Source organism: Amia ocellicauda, chromosome 5 (assembly GCF_036373705.1).
Source record: "Amia ocellicauda isolate fAmiCal2 chromosome 5, fAmiCal2.hap1, whole genome shotgun sequence".
NCBI classification, from domain to species: domain Eukaryota; kingdom Metazoa; phylum Chordata; class Actinopteri; order Amiiformes; family Amiidae; genus Amia; species Amia ocellicauda.
The window spans coordinates 31,683,192-31,705,666 of NC_089854.1; the positions used below are offsets into that span (position 1 = coordinate 31,683,192).

Sequence of the window (22,475 nt, forward strand, 5' to 3'; positions counted from 1 at the left end):
GTGTCTGCAAAAAAATGAATAATAAAAATACTAATCCATATTACATATCACCCCACACCTCTTTTCTGGGGTCTCAGAGCCCTGCTATAACATCTTATTTGCATATTCAATAATTTAATCTCTATGAGAGATTGGGTTGGGGTAAGTGTTTGTATTTCTTACCTGTGCTGTAGCCTGCAGTCTAATGATAATCTACTCCATTCTTTCTTAACAAATAACCACTTCAATTTCATCTGGATGGACGAGTTTCATGTGTCTCTGAGAAATCTGGTAATCAAGAGATAAGCACAGAAGAAATATGGATAAAATACAATGCTGATAAGACAAACTTATCACAGGAGATTGCTTTCAAACGTCATCTATATTTTCTCTCATTAAGTTATGGCTCTGCTCTTGGTTTTTCTGTTCTTGTTGTCTGTGTGTGTGTGTGTGTGTGCATGTGCGCGCGTGTGTGAGTCTTTCGCTGCTTCCTAACAGATTTCCTTTCCCAATACAAAAACTGTTTATATGACAGGAAGACAAACATCATAATGTAACAGTAATAGTAAAATCTGTGAAACACTAAGTCATTCTGTAAGCTTCGGCATTGTCGGTAGTTAATCTATAATTCCAACATTTCCTTTTACTAATGAGGTGGTAGGGAAAATCTGCCCCATTCAATTAACAAACTAATTCTATCACTATTCCCTGATTTGCTGTGTTTAACATTTTCTGCTGCAAGGAAATACATGATTTCAACACAAACTGCAGTGGCCAGGAAAATGCAATCCAATCAATTCTAAATCATGCTTAAGCTTTCCTGACAATGAACTGCTTGAATTTAAAATGGTTTGGCAATTAATGGGAACTAAGGTGGTTTAGCCACTATTGTTATGATCAGATTTATAATTCCACATGCTGTCAATCGGAGCAGTTAACATAATGGTTGGGCACAATCACTGAAATGAGCCAACTGTGTGTGTGGTTCAGATTTATTGCTCAGCACACCTCACATGTGGCTAGGCAATACAAAATAACATACAAGCATGACATTAAATGAAGAGTGTACAGTTCTGCTGGTACTAACACAATCTTGCAAGTTTCCTATGTATATTAAAATCGTCACTAGCTTAAGACAAAGGGAAACTTTTAAATAGCCTCTACATAGCATGTCAACATAATAGCATATTTTGTACATCAAAACTGCATGGGCTGTTTGATTTACTGTGGTGGCCATTAGAAACTTATACTGTTGTTTTTTTTCCCTCTCATTCAGAGCCATACAGTCCAGCTGTGTGGGTCATGATGTTTGTCATGTGCCTCACTGTGGTGGCCATAACTGTCTTTGTCTTCGAGTACTTCAGTCCCGTCGGCTACAACCGCAGTCTGATCAGTGCGAAAGGTAAGATCTGTAGCAGAGGGTTACGTATTGCACCCGGGCTCAACTTGTAAAATACATTTAAAAAAAACTGAATTGGATTGGAAAATAAAGACACTATAAATTATTAGTATACACTGTGGTGTCGAATGGGAAACTGACTAAAACATTTGTGTTCATTAATCTATTAATGTCTTATATAAATTGTGGAGTTATGCTATTTCATGTGGTTCTTTTCATTAGACTATTTTCCTTGTAATGACTGTATCCTGGATTCTTTATATTTGAAAAGGAAAAAGAATCATTACCACATACTGAGACATAAATAGATGGTTGCAAGTCATCAGTTTCCTCCCATCTTGAAATCAGCACAATGTGATATGGAAAGGGGATTTTACATTGAAATATCGAGAAAATACAGCTTGAGCAGTTTTCTAATGTAAAGCCCTGAAAACCCAGACGTCTATTTGTGACCTGCCAGGAAATTCACTCTATGGATTCCATATATGCTGAGCGTTAATTTGATCACAAATCTTATTTCTGGCCAAAGCTGGAGTTAGAATACATCCTCCTCCCCCTCTTCTCCCTGCCCCCCTACTCTCTTCTCCAGACCCCGGTGGCCCCACTTTCACCATCGGCAAATCGGTGTGGCTGCTGTGGGGCATCGTCTTCAACAACTCAGTGCCCATTGAGAACCCCAAGGGCACCACCAGCAAGATCATGGTGCTGGTGTGGGCCTTCTTTGCCGTCATATTCCTGGCCAGCTACACCGCCAACCTGGCTGCCTTCATGATTCAAGAGCAGTACATCGACACCGTCTCCGGCCTCAGTGACAAGAAGGTAACATGGGGCATCACTCATTCCCCAAAAGTAAACAAGAATGAACTACAAGGTTTTATTTATTTTTTTAACTTTACTTTCCTATACCGATCCAGAAACAAAAGTGTAAGGCTGCCTTTTTTAAAAGCTCTAGAGATGCACAGAACATGTTGCCTGACCTTTGGAGGCTGACTCACTGGCAAGATGTGACTTCAGCTTGAATCAAGTGAGCAGCTTGTCGTGGCAGGGGGCAGGTAGAGCCTTGTAGGTCAACCGTGTCACGGTTCTTCCAGTTTAAGGTAACAATGTCCTTTGTCACCATTGCTCACGATTTAGGAAACAAAACACCAGCATAATGCTGCTTCAGTGTGGTCCCTCTACAACGGAGACGATTTAGGAAACTTGCTTTGAGGAAAAGGCCTAAATTGCTCTTTTGCTTCCCATTTATGAATCAACGGAGACCCTGTTTCTGCACTGACCTCATTTCAGACTACCTCCCATGTAGGCAATGTATTGAAGTGGTGAAATTAATTTAAAACCATAATTTCACTTTTTGAAAAAAAACACTCATTACAATATACATATATTTTGCCAGAGGGTTTATGTTATACTGTAATCAATGATCGTAGTATGATATACACTGATCAGCAATAACATTATGACCACTGACAGGTGAAGTGAATAACACTGATAATCTCGTTATCATGGCACCTGTCAGTGGGTGGGATATATTAGGCAGCAAGTGAACATTTTGTCCTCAAAGTTGATGTGTTAGAAGCAGGAAAAATGGGCAAGCGTAAGGATCTGAGCGACTTTGACAAGGGCCAAATTGTGATGGCTAGACGACTGGGTCAGAGCATCTCCAAAACTGCAGCTCTTGTGGGGTGTTCCCGGTCTGCAGTGGTCAGTACCTATCAAAAGTGCTCCAAGGAAGGAAAAGCGGTGAACCGGCGACAGGGTCATGGGCGGCCAAGGCTCACTAATGCACATGGGGAGCGAAAGCTGGCCCGTGTGGTCCGATCCAGCAGACGAGCTACTGTAGCTCAAACTGTGGGATGTGCTGGACAAACAAGTCCGATCCATGGAGGCCCCACCTCGCAACCTACAGGACTTACAGGATCTGCTGCTAACGTCTTGGTGCCAGATACCACAGCACATCTTCAGAGGTCTAGTGGAGTCCATGCCTTGACGGGTCAGGGCTGTTTTAGTGGCAAAAGGGGGACCTACACAATATTAGGCAGGTGGTCATAATCTTATGGCTGATCGGTGTATATATGAACAGGTTTTCACAGTATTTCCATTGTTTCGAATCTGCAGGTGATCTAAATTGATGCAGATAGGGATATGGAAGTATATCCTTAATTCCCAGCACTGGGATAGATTTCTTAACCACTTCTGGGACTTTGAGAGATTAGTGGCTTAAAAAAATACCATCTCCACTGGGCATCGTAATCTCAAGAGTTTCCTTTTAATTCCACTGTTCTTAGCCATTCATCCAGTTGGCTTTGCATAACACTTCGCTAAGCAGTACAGTGTCTTTTTCCAAATATCAAAGTAATATTTGAGGCGGCCCAAGAAACCAGCCTTCCTGAGCATGCATTAAACAGGATGCCTTGTTCAGACTTTACCACTTTTTAAAAATAAGAACACAGCCACTCTTGCTGCCGTTACTGTTGATCCCTTTTGAGTGCCTATAATTTGTGGAATTACACTTAAACCTGTCTCCAGTGACAACATTACCTGCGTGAATGTGTGCGTGTTTTAATATACATCTGTAATTTTCCAATACATACAATAATCCCTCTTTACGGTGTCGGGAGTCAGAATTCAGCTCTAAGCTTCTCCTCAGAAATCTTTGCTAATCAGATTCCCTCTGTCATATTTGTACTTCTAATTCTTAAGGGGGGGAAGGGACCTGCTTTCGCCTATTATTTAATTTGCTGCATGCTCCTTGATTTGTTCGACGAGTTGCATGTTATTCTCCCTTGTTATTGCTGCAAAGACAGTTATTTTAAAAACTTGCAAGGCAAGAAATACATCCGAGAAGATGGCCAGGAATCCTAAAAGAAAGCAAACCAGCACTACTCCAAGTGAAGGAGACCAGTGGGCGATGGGATTAGGATCTTTAGCTGCTGGGACACAAGTGTATTTCCCCACTGCATTTTGTCTCAGTTTTATAATAACTTTAAATCAGATCTTGCCCTGGAATAGTTTATTTATCATGGAAGATTATGAGCTAAAAAAATATATTATAATAGGAAACCTACATGAGGAGATTAAATCAGCATGAGAAGGCAAAAAATAAATAAATAAGAAATTGAAATGAACAATTTATTTTTTACATCCTTTAGTGTTTAAAATTGTAACGGAAGTACCAATTGGGTGAGTAGCGTGACAATGAGCAATATACCCTCACTCCATTTGCTTTAACAAATGGCCATGTTTAACACATTCATTGTTGCATATGCAGAGGCTTGTGACAAGTAACCTTGTGCTAGAAACTTCAAGAGAAGCAGAAGTTTCTGCAACTGGATCAAAGAAATTGTAGGGCCAAACAAAGCCATAGAGAAAGGGGATTTAATGAGGCTTTTGAACATACAAATTCAAAATCTCAGGGTCAAAGAGAGATATGAAAAAAGTTAGAATGTATCCTTTCAAGACAGACTAAAGAAAATGCATCACAGTTTCCACACACTGTCTCTAAAAAAAAGGTCCTAAAAAACGAACGTATCATTGATAAATACAAAACCAAAGGCAATGCAAACTGCAGGAAATGAGAAAGCTAATTAAAAACCAAAAGGGGTGGAAAAAAATGAAAAAAAGTTCAATTGAAAGCCTGCGGAAACAATTGCCCAGTGGAATTAATTTCTGTTAATTGCACCATCTAATCAAAGATTACACTGAGCCATTCAGAAAAAAAAAAAAAAAAAAGAAAAAAAAACCTGTAAATGAATCAAAATGCTATTTTAAAAGTGAGTAGAGCATGAAGCACCTACAGAAAAAGAAAGGCATAAAATATGCCAATTTACGCTACTGGTTCTTTTGCAGTCATTTAATTAGTCCTGTTCTATATCTAGCTCACACTGTACCCGTTGTTGATAACACCGTGATGATATACAACAATATGGTTACAAATAGGAAGCTGACATTTAGCACCTCTTCCTCATGTGTTTTTGAATAACTAACTGATCCCAGAATTCCCATCAATTACTTGAAGAAACCCTGAGAGCTTTATGGTTTGTTCATATCATCCAGCCTTAGTGTACCTGATCTTATTTGTACCCTAATCTAATATCTCCTCGTGACACTGTTTATCTTGAAGTTGTCCTATGGGTTTTATTTTATCAGTAACTTTGTGGATTTGTTAATGAAATCCTTGTTGAAGACCAAAAAGATTCAGAGGTAAAACAACAAATAAATCTACAGTCAAGACTGGCGAAGTTTCAAATTGAACATTATTTTGCCAGTGCTTCACATGCCTGCTGCACTGGTTACATTCCACTACTATAACTCTGTCTCTTACAGTTCCAGAAGCCTCAAGAACAATACCCCCCCTTCCGCTTCGGCACCGTTCCCAACGGCAGCACAGAGAGAAACATACGCAGCAACTACCCCGACATGCACACCCACATGATCAAATACAACCAGCGAGGAGTGGAGGATGCTCTCAACAGCCTGAAAACAGGGTACTTTTACTGGGCCGATTGCATTGTGAAAACCCCTTTATTGCTACTTACCTCGAAGCAGCACAGTTAGCATCAAACCCCAGCAGACTGTGTCAACAAATGTTATTTTCAAATTACATCAAGTTTAGTATATTCAAATATGCTATACTTTCCAAGATCCTTAAGCACCAACGGCGACCTGACAGAGTGTTTAAAATCTGCTGACCTCTATCCCTGGCTCATTCTAACATGGCTATACTAACATCAGTTTACCTTACTGGTATACCACAGGGAGCAAGGAAAATGTCCACAAACCTTACTGCTTGAAACTGGATGGACATGACAAGGTAGAAGAAAGCCAGGCCTATCCGGTCCCTGACAGTTTGTTGTTTTTGTTGGTAGGAAGCTGGATGCCTTCATTTATGATGCAGCTGTGTTGAACTATATGGCGGGGAAGGATGAGGGCTGCAAGCTGGTGACCATTGGCAGTGGCAAAGTATTCGCCACCACCGGCTACGGTATAGCCCTGCAGAAGGAGTCAAGATGGAAGCGACCAATAGACCTGGCTCTGCTCCAGTTCCTGGGAGATGGTAAGTAAAAACTGGAAGAACATTGGCTCATTGGCTTTACAGTAACTCTCCTATAGTCAAGAGACCTCCATAAAACAACCTGCTTTTAACTTTTCCCTGCATCAGTTGTCTCCCAGTCACTCAAGGTAAGTGTTCTGGAGAGACTTTTTCCTAATGATATGACAGATTCCTCAGATGTCAACAGTGTTTTGTCCACACAGCAACAGATGTGGCACATTGATTCCTGCACAGGTAGAGTATGAGATTGGCACTTCCTGTTACTGACAAAGAAATGGTCAGTCTATAATTTTAATGGTAGGTGTATTTTAACAGTGAGAAACAAAATAAAAACAAAAAAATCCAGAAAAACGCATTTAAAAAAAAGTTATAAATTGATCACAGAGGTCAGACGTTTCTTGTAGTTGGCCACCAGGTTTGCACACATCTCAGGAGGGATTTTGTCCCACTCCTCTTTGCAGATCCTCTCCAAGTCATTAAGGTTTCAAGGCTGACGTTTGGCAACTGGAACCTTCAGCTCCCTCCACAGATTTTCTATGGGATTAAGGTCTGGAGACTGGCTAGGCCACTCCAGGACCTTAATGTGCTTCTTCTTGAGCCACTCCTTTGTTGCCTTGGTTGTGTGTTTTGGGTCATTGTCATGCTGGAATACCCATTCACGACCCATTTTCAATGCCCTGGCTGAGGGAAGGAGGTTCTCACCCAAGATTTGACGGTACATGGCCCCGTCCATCATCCCTTTGATGTGGTGCAGTTGTCCTGACGGTGGGGATGGTGTTCTTGGGGTCATACGCAGCATTCCTCCTGCTCCAAACACGGCGAGTTGAGTTGATGCCAAAGAGCTTGATTTTGGTCTCATCTGACCACAACACTTTCACCCAGTTCTCCTCTGAATCATTCAGATGTTCGTTGGCAAACTTCAGACGGGCCTGTACATGTGCTTTCTTGAGCAGGGGGACCTTGCGGGCGCTGCAGGATTTCAGTCCTTCATGGCATAGTGTGTTACCAATTGTTTTCTTGGTGACTATGGTCCCAGCTGCCTTGAGATCATTAACAAGATCCTCCCTTGTAGTTCTGGGCTGATTCCTCACCGTTCTCATGATCATTGAAACTCCACGAGGTGAGATCTTGCATGGAGCCCCAGACCGAGGGAGACTGACAGTTATTTTGTGTTTCTTCCATTTGCGAATAATCGCACCAACTGTTGTCACCTTCTCACCAAGCTGCTTGGCGATGGTCTTGTAGCCCATTCCAGCCTTGTGTAGGTCTACAATCTTGTCCCTGACATCCTTGGACAGCTCTTTGGTCTTGGCCATGGTGGAGAGTTTGGAATCTGATTGATTGATTGCTTCTGTGGACAGGTGTCTTTTATACAGGTAACGAGCTGAGATTAGGAGCATTCCCTTTAAGAGAGTGCTCCTAATCTCAGCTCGTTACCTGTAAAAAAAACACCTGGGAGCCAGAAATCTTGCTGATTGATAGGGGATCAAATACTTATTTCCCTCATTAACATGCAAATCAATGTATAACTTTTTTGAAATGCGTTTTTCTGGATTGTTTTGTTGTTACTCTGTCTCTCACTGTTAAAATACACCTACCATTAAAATTATAGACTGATCATTTCTTTGTCAGTGGGCAAACGTACAAAATCAGCAGGGGATCAAATACTTTTTTCCCTCACTGTAATCAGTATTTTCTTCATGCATTACATGGAAATCAAGAAAGGGAAAATTAAATGCCAGCGTTTCTCCGAGAAGAAGCCTTGTTTTTAAAATGGTTTCTGAAAACATATTTGTAGGCGTTGCGTTTTGCTACTGCTTGAATGTCCATTAGCTTGGAATGTATTTCTACTAAATATATTTAATCCAAAAGGGATGACATTAAATAGTTATGTCATCTTGTATTTCGAATGGAAATATTGTCAGGAGCTCATCTCAGTGTTAGTCACCTTCCTTTTGTGAGGCCTTTACATTAAATTAAAACATGGAGGGCATCTCTGTGAACTCTTTACTCTACAGTTTTCTTATTTGATTCAGTAATGCTCAAGTAAGTGTATGGGATAAATAGATAGATATGTATTTCCTTTTCTCTCCATAAGCTACGGAAGCTCTACTTACTAGTTATGACCTCACTTGCTCTCAGGGTCTCCTCTACCAGCCTTTTTGAATGTTAGCACACTGTAGTCATCAGAACAGTACAGAATAGGAAGACTAGCTTCAGATACTAACACTACTTAAATGGCATGCAAAAGAAGTGAAGGAAAGGAATTTCCACTCCTATTGCTTGTGGATATCTCACCTGTGATTTCAAAAGCATTTTCTCTGGCACCTGCTTTAGTATCCATACACCTTAATACACCCTTTTACCTCAGTCACAACCCTCACACCGAAACACAGCCTAGTGCTGGCGGTGCACAGATGACAGAAGCTGTGGATTATTGTGCTTTAATGGGAATGCAGTTCTTGCTGCTGAAGAGTCTAACACTCAGTGTTTCCCCGACTCCTGCCCCTCAGGAGATACCCAGAAGCTGCAGACAGTGTGGCTGACTGGGATCTGCCAGAACGAGAAGAACGAAGTGATGAGCAGCAAGCTGGACATCGACAACATGGCGGGGGTGTTCTACATGCTGCTGGTGGCCATGGGCCTGAGTCTGCTGGTGTTCGCCTGGGAGCACCTGCTATACTGGAAACTACGCCACTCTGTGCGCAAGTCTGACCGGCTGGACTTTCTGTTGGCTATCAGCAGGGTAAGCAACATTACAGGTCTTGCTTGTCACAAAGGTGAGAGGAAAAAGCTAACAGTGGAGAGAGCGGGGACTAAAACATCTTTGAGGAGCAATTCGGAAAAGCAATTGAGACAAGTTGACAAGGCATTGTGGGAAGGTTACATGTTACCATGTGTATTATAATAATAATATATAGCGTAGGACATAAGTCGAAGTAGTATTAATAATAATACTCATCATAAAATTGTTGTTGCCACCTTCATTATTATTATTTTTAATATTATTTTTTTGTTCCAAGGCCACACAGACAAGTGTAACAATTATTTAAATAAATCTTGTGGGTCACAGAAAAATAAGTACACTTTGTAAATTGCATAGTTGTAACAGGATTTATTTTACTGTGCAACATACTGTTTAATGCTGTTTAACTGATTAATCATCAGAAAAGTCCATTCATTTTAAATTCACCAGGTCTACAAGGCAGTAGAGAACTTTTTAACAGCACACAATCTGTAAATTGGAATTATAAGACATATTCTAGTGGCCTATGAAGATATCAAGTCCAATAGTGTGTGGCAGGAAAGACTGTAGTGTGCTAAATATAAGGTCACACACAAGCTTCTCAAGTACAAATCTGAACTGTGATGTTAAAATAGTCTGTCTAAGATTAGATTTATAGTAGATAATGCCAGGAATTCAAAATAGATGCATTTAAGTATGAGTCAGAAATGCATTGAACTCTGTTACGGTATTAGCTCTTCCTGGGCCTTACAGACTTGGTGCTGTAATGTTTCTCGCTAAATTAAATTTTAATTTTAATGGCTTCATTAGCAGAGAACAAAACCTTCTTTCAGAGTTCATTCACAACCTAGGCTTCTTGAAAAAACTGTTTGTTCATATTACTTATTTTGACAGTTCTAAAACTGAAAAGTAATACAGCAAAAGACATTTCCATTTGCATATTAATTTGGCAACTTGACTAACTCTGTAGAATGATAAATGTGGATTTTTTGGGACAAATTATAATCCCTTTCAATATAATAATAGAGTAATTAAACCACTGACTCCCAACAGGGATTAACTGATTTGTACCAAAAGACAAAACATAACAAGAAAAACAACACAATTTCTAAATTAACAGTTTAGGGAAACTCGACAGGCTTAGCAACATTTGTGTTTTCAAAAGCTGTGTGTTTTAGTTCATATGCTGCCTGTTTTTTGGTTTCTTAAGAATGGTGAATAAAATGTTCTGTGTAGGCTGTAATGAAGGATTGCCAAGAAATAAACAATAACTTAAAATATAAAGCTCTCCAGATAAGGATGAACAATGATGTTGACATATATAAAGACATACTATATCCTAGTAAATAATACATTAAACTGTTATAGTGCATACTCCACAAATGCATTTCTGGACAGCATTCTCTTAAGAAATTATATTAACTATGAAAGATGCCAAATATAACTAAAGAACCAACCAAATATCTTGACAAACATTCTAAACCTTCCTTACTAAACAAACTTCCTTAGAAAAACACTAGAAAACAGGGAAAGTGCAGAGACATGAAATGGAATTAAAAGTCTCTCTCTCTCTCTCTCTCTCTCTCTCCAGGGCATCTATAGCTGCTTCAATGGTGTTGAAGAGTCTGACCGGCCAATTAACATACAGAACCCTGACGTCACCACTAACTATGCCCAGGCCAACATGCTAAAAATGCTTCAGACCGCCAAGGACATTGTCTCCTCTGCCAAAGTGGAGAACTCCCTTGAGAATGCCACCAAAACCATTGAGAACTGGACCAGGCGCAGCGAGAACATCAAAGGAGGCATCTCCACCAGGGGGCCCCAGGTGGCCACCTCTGACATGGCGATGGGCCCGGGCCGCCTGCCTTACATTTCCAGTATCACAGACAACCACTCCCCCTTTTCCCAGCGAGCTCTGACGCCCACGCTCACCGTGCACTATGCTGAGAATGCCACCCAACCGCTGCTGGAGAAGCATAGAGGGGTGGCACGGCCCACACCAATCCGCTACACCCTCCCGGCACGGGGTAGCCAACTATATGACAAAACACTGCCCATTTCCAGCCTCAGCAGCCCCCAGATTGCAATGAGGGATCCCCTTCCGGCCACCAACCCTCACCACAGTAGCCGTCTCTATGTGGAGAACCAAGCCCGGCATCCCAGCTCTCCATTCATCCCCTACCGGGAGTTTCAGGTGCCGGACATCTATGTGGAGCACAAGGACCCCATGTGCCGGAAGCTGTGCACAGATGGTTTGGTGCGAAAGAAGAGGTCCCACAATTACCTTGTGGAGTCTCCAAAAAGCAGGCGGCGGCAGGAGTTCGAAGAGCCACCCACATGCTTCGCCGAGCTGCGAGCCAACCACCTAATGGAAAACCATGTCCCCACCGTCTCCTGCATCAACAACAACCACTACCCCCGGGCCAACCCCAGCTGCAACTCCTGCATCAAGCCCTACATGGAGCCGGAACCTGAGGACATCCCACTGCTGGGAAAGGAGAAGCTGAACCGCCGGGCCTCATTCATCAAGGCCACATGGGGGAGTGAGAGGATCAGGCCACTGGATGAGAAACCCAGCACTTCCTCTTCCACCAGGATAGACATGCCGGACTTGTTCCCCCGTGTGGTGGCCAACCCCAGACCCAAGCTGTATGGTACCACGGGCAACAGCCTGTGTTACCCCATGGCGGTGGAGCACGCCTACCTGAACCCCGGTCCAAGTCACCCCTACAAAGGGCAGAAGCTGAAGTACTCGCAGTCGACCCGTCTGCCCTCATACAGGGAGGCCGTCCTACAGAATGCCGCCGCCCTACGTAGATCTTCAACTGTGGTCCACAGACACTACTCCACCTACCTGAACTCTTACACCGACCTGCCGGTGTATGTAGGGCCCCTGGCGCAGGGCCCCGCACAGTTTTACGAACACTCCAAGGAGATGTGCAACATATTCCCTTGTGTGGACCGGTCCCCGGAGGAGAATGCCCTGGTGCCCAGATTAAGTGACCGACAGCTCCTCTACCAGGACAATATTTACGGGGGTTACGGAAGCAGCCGGGTCAGAGAAGAGTCCCACGTGCCCGGGCCGAGTGCCAGAGACAGGAGGCAGGTTCTCGTGGCTCGCAGAGTGAACAGTCCCTACGTGCCAAAGCCATGGGGCAGGATTTCTAGTCTGGAATCAGAGGTCTGAGATTCACCACCTGCTTGGCAATATACTGTTTCAACAGGCTGCCAACGGGTAACTGTGCTTTCTTTTTTTATTCTAGTGGAATTTACTGCGGGCATTTGGCTTCAGCAAAAAGCCAGATGTGGATTGTATAGGTTTGATAGTGTATTTAGTGGCACATGGCTGGACGCTGGCTATGGGGCGCCAGCACCCAGCCACAGCTGGAACAATTAAACTTCACTTTAATTAAGAAAAACTAAACTATATTTAATAGCTCTTGATATCTTCCAGTTCGATACATTGATTGTTCAGATTTTGTTTTTTAACTGCGTCTCGCTGTTTGGCAGCCACTTACATGAACTGGATTAACACGCACTCAAAGGCAGTGCATCTTTACAGAGGGCTTTAGAACAAAGGATGTACCAAGGAGTTACATATACTTTGTTTCTTTTTCTTTTTTTTTATCATTTTAGTATTCTTCCACCAAAACCAATCCGAAAACTGAATTTTTTAAATGTTATAAGGAAACGTCTTCCAAGAATTTTGTACACGCAGGGCTGGGATGGAGGGGAGTGGGGTCTGGAGCTTGTTATGATGGCAGATTTCTGTGGTTGACTTGGGATTTCATTGGTCAATTGAATAATGATTCTTATTCAGTGTCTGTATTTCTGAGGTTCTTCCACTATTTAATAAATTACTAAGGCTTCTTCAGGAGCCTTTTGGCATTCTTATTGTTCCTGCTTTTTTGTGCGGGCGGGGTGGGGGGCAAAGACAATGTAAGAAACACTGTAACTTTAAATGTGTTGAAAATTTTTAAAAATGCAGGAAACAAATGAATAAAAATCAATATCTGCATACAGTACACGACACACGGGTACAGTTTCTATTAAATAAGCTGAAATGTTATCTAATTTTCTTAAGTCAATTTGCGGAATTCAAGGCCTAATGTTTTTCTAGCTAGAAACGTGTACAAAGCCTAGTCAACACTGTATGCTCAGTAAAAAATAATGAACTGTGACAACCTGCCTTACAACAAACTTCTGTGTGATGGATTACACCAGATATGTTCTTTCAATCAGGGTCCTGTCAAGACCTTTGTGATGGATCAGCTAGTAGGTCACCTGAGAAGTGATCCATTGTAAAGTATGATGGATCACATGACCTAAGAGAGTCAAATGAGGTGCTCACAAAGTGGAAGACGTTCTGATAGTCAGATCTGTCTTCACCCAAGATATACACGCCTATAGGATGGGTTGGAAGATCAGTCTCCTAGTTTAAACCAGGTTTACAACAGACATCAGAAAAATCATCAAAGTCCACTAATAAAAAAATATATATATATATATATATATATATATATGTATTCAGTTTTGTTGCAAATGTCTCAATACTGCTAATTGAGGAATACCTTGGGTTGGGGTAGGATTGTAGTAGTACTAGTAGGAGTAGAAGTAGTAATACAGCCCACACATCCTCTTAGACTCTCAATTCAGTTGTATTTGGGTACAGGATGCTGCAGTCTCTTTAATGGATACAAAATAGTGTTGTTGAAGACGACATCACTGCTGGAAACCAACATGTGGAGGATAGGGTCATTACACTAATGCAGTAAAGACTGTGTACTGAAAGTACCAGCTTTTTTCTTTATCTGTAACAGTCTGGTAATTGTAAGCATGCCGTTCCTCCCGGGGTGGGGGGATTGGAGAGAAATCAGACAGCTTCAACTCAAAGGAAATTAACCATACCGGCTTATGCATACTACGAGGTTGTCAGAAACCTGAGAATTGACACTCGGCCTTCCCCCCACTCCGTTAATTGGCAAAAGAAAAGACCGTTCTGAAAGTGGAGCTGTCAGCAAGGGGCAATAAGTGAACGGCTGCATGAGAAACGTAGTTTTTAAGCTCTGGTACATTCTAGGTGAATTAGCTTAACTAGTGCAAGTCCCAGGATAAGCCTCTTACCAAACGCCATGCCATCCCAGAGAGACGTAGAGCTCATCACCACTACGGTTTTATTTTTCTTCATTTCTTTTTTTTATCTCAACCCCCTGCAAAGCAAATGTACCATGTTACTCACCACAAAATGACCAAAGACAAGTTTAGCAGTGGCTTAAGGAGAGCTGCCATACAGAGTATCATTGTGGCAGCTGTGACCTACATATTTGACTGCAGCTGTATATGAGGGTTATGTTGTATACTATGCTGTAAACCTGCAGTCACCATGCAGCACAAAAGGCAGTTTTACTCAAGGCCTCTGCCCGGACAGGAGTAGAAACCTCACATCCTTGAACCTGCAGTTACCTGTTGGTCTAAACATATGAACAAGCAACAAAAAGCACCTCTGCACTAGGATGTTGCTTTATCAGTAACAGTAAGGTCCACAACATCTCCCACAGATCTAGTCCACTGCATTCTCATGAGACTATCTATCCAGATGTGCAAAGACAATGGCATGTAATGCAGCCATGTGAGCTCACTGAAGGAGCAATCACAGGCAGCTGCTCTTGAATGAGCTCTGTGGGCATGGTTTTTAAATGTTCACAGCCTGGCATTCAGAGTCCCCAAGGTGACCCAAGAGGTAAAGTAATTAAGATAGGTGGCCCCTTTTCAGCAGTGGTATAAAGGACATTTCAAATCGAAACATCAGAACTCTTTGATTTTCCATTACTTGCTCAGCTTTGATATTGCTTTCCATAATGAATGACAGCATTGTAACGGTGATTTAATCTACCCCGGGGGTGCTGATCTCCAAGAGTTCCATACAGTTAGAATAATCATACTTTTCTCATAAATTCTGTCCTTGTGCTAGCTTCAAAGAAGGAGACCTTGCTCCCTATGCAGAATATTTCATTTTCATAAGGCCCCCCTGCACACTTTCATTTGGTGGTGTGAAATATGCTAAAGTGGAAAGGTCTGCATGCTTCAACACTTTGCTATAGCAGCACAGTCGATTACTGGGAGAGATGCGTGGACAATAACGAAATTCGAGATGAAACATTTGTCAGGTTTTTCCTGAAGACGATTGATGGGGAAGTGAAATGATTCTGGTACTTGATAAATTATTTCAATGGATGCAGGAAAAGAAATGTAAGGAAGCCACAACCTACCCAGCACCCAGCACAGGTAGCAAAAGGAAGAAATTATAGCCTATTAATTTAAAATGTCACTGGATCTTCTCCAGAGCTATAATATTCGTTGTGAGAATGCAAAAGGTTCCGGAAAAGCTTCCAGTTATGTTGCTGGTTTAATTGGAAAATTATCATTGGCACAAAAAAATGATATTTTAATGACACTTCTGATAGTAAAATGAGCTGCCCAGATATTTTCTAAGGTTGGGGGGTTATTTGTATTTGCCAACTACTTATTAGATTTTTCAATTTGGTTTAAAATAACTTCAGCAAACTGCTTTCTCGTTTGGTTTCTTTGGTTAACTACTGAATACATTTACATTTTTACAATTATCGAAATGATTGCAAAAAAGCCAAGAGTAAAGACAAAGTGACACACTATGCTAAAAGAACAGTATACTTTTTTTGTCTATTTCAATAAGTTTGCAAAGTAAGAAACAGACCCAATAATTAATTCAGGAATCATCAGTTTTACATTGTATCTAAAACAGTCACCTTAAATAAACTGTGGGAGTAATCCATTGTTAACCTCCAGTGTCCCAAAAGAAAAAGATGACAAACTGTATTTGAGAATTTAGAAGCCAGCATAAATTTGGGCTGTTACTGGGTCCTTTAGGGCCATGATCGGAACATAATTAATTTAAGCAGAAGCTGCTTAAATTTAGAACATGAGAGAATGAGTATAAAGGAATTTCTGGAAAGTGGGAAATTAAATGCATGAAAATATAGATAACCCAAAAATGTAATAATGTAAAAGCACATTGCAGCAGCTAATGAGAACTCCAATCACCTTACTTATTGGCACGTCTGAGAAGCTCCAATTAATTATCCTTTTAAGTCTATTAACTTGAATTTCACCCACATGTTGACCTTAAAGCAGACTTGTTCTGTTGAGATAAAACTGTTCAGTTAGTATAGGCTTGCTGAATGACTTCATTCACTACAAAAAGAAAACACACAAACTTGTTAAAAGCAGTTTTTAGCTTTGCTTCATTAGACCGTGTATTTTCACCTCCTTTCCTTGCACTATGGGTTTCACAAACAGACACCTCTGGAAAGGGGCTGATTCTCTTTCAGTCCTTCAGAAGCACTTTGGTCAACAACATCCACAGTGGACAAACTCAATTTTTTAATGTGAATTAATTAGTAGAGAAATCTGACTACAGTAAAGATGGATAGATAGCATGGTTGTACCCACATAATTTTCAATAGGTGCATGTAAAAAAATCCTTACCCAATAGCAACTTATACTGGTCCAAGGTAAGTGGGTAAGATACATCAGCTTGAAAGGTAGGCTGTTAAAGGTCAAATCACAACTTTCAGTGTGAATGGAAACCAAATGTCACATTTTAGGGTAATCTTCAGTACCTTTCGGAAGCAGATAAAGCAAAGAATAAGCAAATGGAGTCCTAGCTCAGTGAGGTCAATCTACATCACACTGACTCTGCAAAGGCAATCTGTGAACTGCCACGTCCCCTGTAACCGCAAGTGAAAGCGTGCTGGCTTTTAATTAGAAAAGCCATTCATCAGGACGCGTGTAGCGTAGCACACCTGGAAAGGCAAGACGCGACGGCTTGTACATCAAGATCGGCAGTGCACTTTGGGAGAGATTCATGGATTAATCTCATTAAGCTTTGCATATGTGTTAAGGGCCTTGAGGGAAGGAGAGACGGTGGAGAGCAAAAGGGTGGGGGAAGGAGGGGTGCCTTACTACTCTACCCTTCCAAGAATCAGCAGGGTGACAGCACCTGGCATGTGGCTTGATGGCTCTTGGGCGCCGAGTCATTGAGCTCCAGGTTCCAGGATTGACAAGGCGGGAACATCTGCAGTGCCTCTGCAGTCCATGCCCGGAGCGCTGAAACAAAAGACTGACTGATCAAAGCATATAGGATAGCCTGCGTGAGTTTTCAAAGACATCTGCAGATGGTCTATGAAGGACAGGTAACTGTAAGCACCTGCAGCCCTGCAGATTAACCTTGCAACCACAGAAAAAAAATAAAAAAAATAATACAAAATCTGCAGTTTCCATGGCAGATGTCTGGACATCTGGGCTCTGGGTATCAGAACTCAGTGATCTGTAGCAATATTCAGTATTAAGCTAGTAAAGGGCAAAGTTGTCATCAGATCAGCAGATTGTCAGCCCACCCCCTTATTCAATTTTAATTTACATTATCCATTATCCACTTGTACAGCTGAGATTGTTCCCATGAGGGAACCCTGTGGAAAAGGGGACTGAGCAGGGTAACAGGGAGAGGCACAATCAGCAATCAGCCCCAAAGTTTTAACACAAGCACAGAACTTTAATACAATCAACCTCCATATGATTGTCATTGTTTTTCTAGCCTTTTTTAATAATTTTCCATTTACTTTAATTTATTAACTTTTTGTTTGTTTATTGTAATACAATTTCATTAGTGTTTAACATGTATTAAATACACTGACAGTCTTTAACAATGTGTACATTTGCCCGTAGCAAAGTAATACCATTCAGACCTTATGTTAGGCTAAGGCTTTTTAAACTGGACTACTACTTTATATTACACACAGAGTGTATACAGTGGTAGTTGTAGATATTAGTACACCAGGACAATTTTAAGATGCTGTTCTTGTAGATTTGAAGATCCTGAGAGAATTAGGGTTAGAATTCTATATCTTTATCTCCTGGAAAAAAATAACTAAATCACATGTTCTTAAAGCTAACGTCTTTCTCCTACAGATCTCCCTGAAGCCGTTTCATTTAAACACAGAGAAATGAGTCAATACCAACGAAATGGAAGTCGGGGATAAAAACAATTCAATTTGGGACTTGCAGCATCTGCTCTCCAGGCCTACAGAATCTCCCGTTTTTTAAATATTTGTTTTGTTGTTATTGATGTTGGTCCTCCTGAGCTTTCAATTCTGTAATTAAACTAATTATTTGGTTAATTGTGCAAATTTAACCTTTTTCCAGGTGTTAAGCACATGATGGATTTAAACATTCACCAGGGCCCAGGCGTTTGGCAGCACTGGATTAAGCTACACAACCGGGGAACAGCTATAAAGACATGTAAAATCCTTCTGCTTCAGATTATACAACACCCCCTGGGTAACGGTGTCTACTAAGAAATAAATAACAAAACAATTATAATGATACTCTCTGTACCTATAAAATAACAACATCAACAACCAATTATCCCAATTGTCAGTGGCCTTTCGCTCCACTGTCACCTCCCTCGGCAGCATATTATCAACCTCGGGATGTCCTCTGTGTGGCTGCCACGCATGGCACTCATTGTTGGGAGTCACGGGGTGACACGCGCCCAGGCACTCCTACTAGTTAATAATCACACATGCTTCCTGGTGATAACAGGAAACTACAGTATGGAAGAGGCCCTTTCAACACCGTCCATACTCTGCATAAATTACCTCGTACTTCATACATTTACCAGATGCTCAGAGTCACCTTCAGAATAAGGTTTCGGATGATCCTGTCAGGTGGAATACGTGTCCAAGTTAAGTCAGTGGTGCGTTTGTTTTTCCGGAAAGGTTGTCAGGGTTAGGAAACGAAAGGAAAGGCAGGTGGTTTGGTCAGAGCAAGAGCAAGACAGAAACAGCTGTTCACAGCCCCCAGACACAAACTGCTCCCTCCTGAGCATCCACTTCCCCACCTTTGCTGCACCCGTGTGAAGATCATAATCTGTAATGCTGTAAAATAACTAGTATGACTGGATTTGTTTCCTACCCTTTTTGAAATGTTAGAGGCCATTTATCATTCTAATTCAAATGACGTGTTAGAGATTTCAAAATATAAAATCATAAACTAGCTCTGTATTTTTGCATGCTGTGAAATGGAATTACCAAAACAATATGTTTCACATTCGTAATGGAAATGGGTGTGTATGTTAATCCCCAGTACACTATGAAGATAAAACACCATCCACACACTGGTAACACATCACAGCTGATTGCTATCACCCCATTAGATGAGAAAAAGTAAATTGAATTGGAGGTGTTCTGCTGAGTAAACCATTTCTGAGAGGAACAAGGACATGCTCCCTGTGTTGCAGTCTGGGTTGGCATTGAATGTTCTAGGGACATTGGGAAGGCATGAGATTTGTAATACAAGGCATGCATAGCCAAAGTTGTGGTAACACAAGAATAAAAGAGTCAGACATACCGTTATCCAGATTATTAACTGTTTATCATTAATATTTATAACCCCTTTAATAATAAATAAATAAAAACATGTTGAAATCTAGCAGTTTAAATAAGCAAAAACAATACTGTGATACTATGTAAGTGGCCCATTAAAAGTTTTAACTATAACCAATAATCCTACAGGCCCATGGGTCATTACCATTACCTTACAAAAACACAACTTCTAACTTAATTGTTTCCTACTATTCCTCATTAGTGTAGGTATACTGTATAGCTGAGTGTGCAGCTATATGGAACACAGAGTCTGATTTGAATAATTGGATTGGGATAATTAAATAACCTGGAGATAAGACTGTTGGCTTTCAGTCCATCCCACGCTTAAGATTAATAAGGCGGTTTAAAGCATATCTGGTTGTGAAACCATAAGAACATAAGAAAGTGTACAAATGAGAGGAGGCCATCCGACCCATCGTGCTTGTTTGGTGTCCATTAGTAAATAATATCGAAGGATCCTATCTAGTCTATTTTTAAATGTTCCCAAAATAGATTAATTAGTTTGACAGTGTCCTTATAGAAATGATGACTAGTCACTCTATTCTGACCAACTTAATATGGGTTAAATTATACCTTTTCCCAGTTATATATCAGTACCAACTAACGGTCTTTAATGGTTTATGCTTCCCTTGATCCATAACAATGAGGGATGACTGCTGCCTAGCCTTGTACAATTATTCTTGTACAATAGCTCTTGCTAGCTTCCAGGCATTCGGTCAGATATATCATCTATTAAAAATATGAAATGCCCATGCTTCATTTAGTGCATTTTGTGTAATATAGTGCCGTATGTTTCAATATGAACATGAGTCCTGGATATTTGTAACCGTAATGGAAACCAAAATCTTGAAAATCTATCTAGTAGAAAACCTAACACTACTTATTAGTAGTAGCAGTAGTCGCATTATAAATAATAATAATAATAATAATAATAATAATAATAATAATAATAATAATAATAATAATAATTATAATTATCATAATTAATGATAAAAGACACAGATAGACAAGTTTCTCTGCTGAACTGTAGATTATATGAGTTATAACTGAGGATTCAAGGACAGGTCAATGCAGCTTTTGCCCATTTGACTCATTTCTTGACAGCTCCTACATTAATTTCAAGTTTGGCTCTTCCTTGAAACAGTGAACACCCAGCCATTGATTCCTGTGTGAAAGTTGTTCTTACAAGACTGCATTCCTCAACATGACAACACGGGTGAAAAACTGTTCTGCTGCTTCTGTTATTAAGGTAAAAGAGGTTGCACTTCCACAGTGTTAACTCACTTTTAAGTTTGCTGCTGCTGCAAAAGAGTGTCAGTGGAAGTTACACTTCACATTGCAAAAGATTAATAAAATAGAGGATTTATGTTTGGTTGATTGTGGACATTTCAAATACAACGGTTACATCCAACAATATTGTAAACTCAACTAATTATATATATATGCAGACTGTAGGAAAACATTGAGTCCCTTTCAAATTAAACTTAAAAATGATCATTATATTTTAATAATTATTGTTCTTTTTGAGAAGGATTTTGACGATCACATAATATGGCTCAAGTTTAGTGGCATAAACACCTAAATAAACATAACAAATATAAACAGGTAATTGACATAGCAATTTCATGTTTGCTTTGGGTTAATTAAAAATAAATAGACGGTGAATAATTTTGCTTTATCCCAAAAGCTTTACGTATCAAACCTGATTTTCCAAGCACGTATTTAATTTAGAGATTATCATCATCACATTGCACGCAAACACTTCTAGGTTCATAAAACAGGTGAACAAAAAACTCAAAATGTAGACATTTCATTTTAATCAAAAGTGATGAATTATAGTCATTTTCACTAATGCCACCAGGTATTTCACGGATTATACTTATTCTGTTTAAAGAGCTTTAGGGAGACAGGAATGAGAATGAAGTAGCAAGCAGAACACAAAAAGCAACAAAGAAACTACAGAATACAACCTGGCTTCAAAACCCTACTTCTAAAAGATTACAGCTTTCTGGATGGCCATGTAAACATACTGTTTTCCCTAATGTTTTTCTTGCTAATCTGACAAATCATTCTGTTTATCATTCTCATCTAATCGTACATGAACGATGCAACACACTTTCCCAATTTGGGTTAATGCAGAAGACATATTCAGTGAGCACACATTCAATGACATGACATAAAATATAATTTTCATTAAAGCATATTGTAAACACAATCATTATTCTGATTATAATAATGGTCAAAATAACATTTTTACCGAAACATGATCCCATTATTGTTCTCTGGGTTTCATTTGATTGCTTGGAGTTTAGCCTTGTGAATTGCTATTTATCTTAAATGTTATCCCCCCATAGTTTAAATAATCCAGCTCACCCCATTATGTAATAGCTGTATGAGCTGCTAATATACTGGGCTGGCTTCTGGATCCACCAACTGTTGTGGTGTTTCATCTTCTCTACACTTCTGGATGGGTCAACATCAATTTGGAATATGATCGCAAAACCCATTGTTGATTACTAGTGTTTTACAACAGTCACATAACTTTGTAAATCTCTCAATAAACCATCCATCAAGTCCATCCTGATATCTAGTCCTAACCTTCAAAATAAACAACATCAAGCTGTATACTTATCTCATGGGTTAGGTAGCACAAGATTAAGGATCATGTTTGCAGATAGGATTGGTACTGATGTGCAGTCCTCCAAGTCAGAATGAATTTAAACGTGTGTTTGACTGAGAGAAACTACGCTTCACTGACAAAATATCTCCACTACTTATTAACACACAAGAGCAGATGCCATCACCAGCCATAAATAT

At 40.4% G+C, this 22,475-nt stretch overlaps 1 protein-coding gene across 1 annotated transcript in view; it reads left to right on the top strand.

Annotated features, from left to right (window-relative positions):
• Window positions 1–13,065, top strand: part of grin2cb (glutamate receptor, ionotropic, N-methyl D-aspartate 2Cb) — an 84,842-nt gene extending 71,777 nt beyond the window's left edge. The window contains exons 8-13 of the mRNA XM_066704781.1: window positions 1,256–1,381; window positions 1,968–2,197; window positions 5,702–5,862; window positions 6,244–6,431; window positions 8,942–9,174; window positions 10,766–13,065. Of these exons, the coding sequence (XP_066560878.1) occupies window positions 1,256–1,381; window positions 1,968–2,197; window positions 5,702–5,862; window positions 6,244–6,431; window positions 8,942–9,174; window positions 10,766–12,364 (2,537 nt within the window). The 3' untranslated portion in view covers window positions 12,365–13,065. The remainder of the gene's footprint in view (window positions 1–1,255; window positions 1,382–1,967; window positions 2,198–5,701; window positions 5,863–6,243; window positions 6,432–8,941; window positions 9,175–10,765) is intronic.
• Window positions 13,066–22,475: the final 9,410 nt, after the last annotated feature.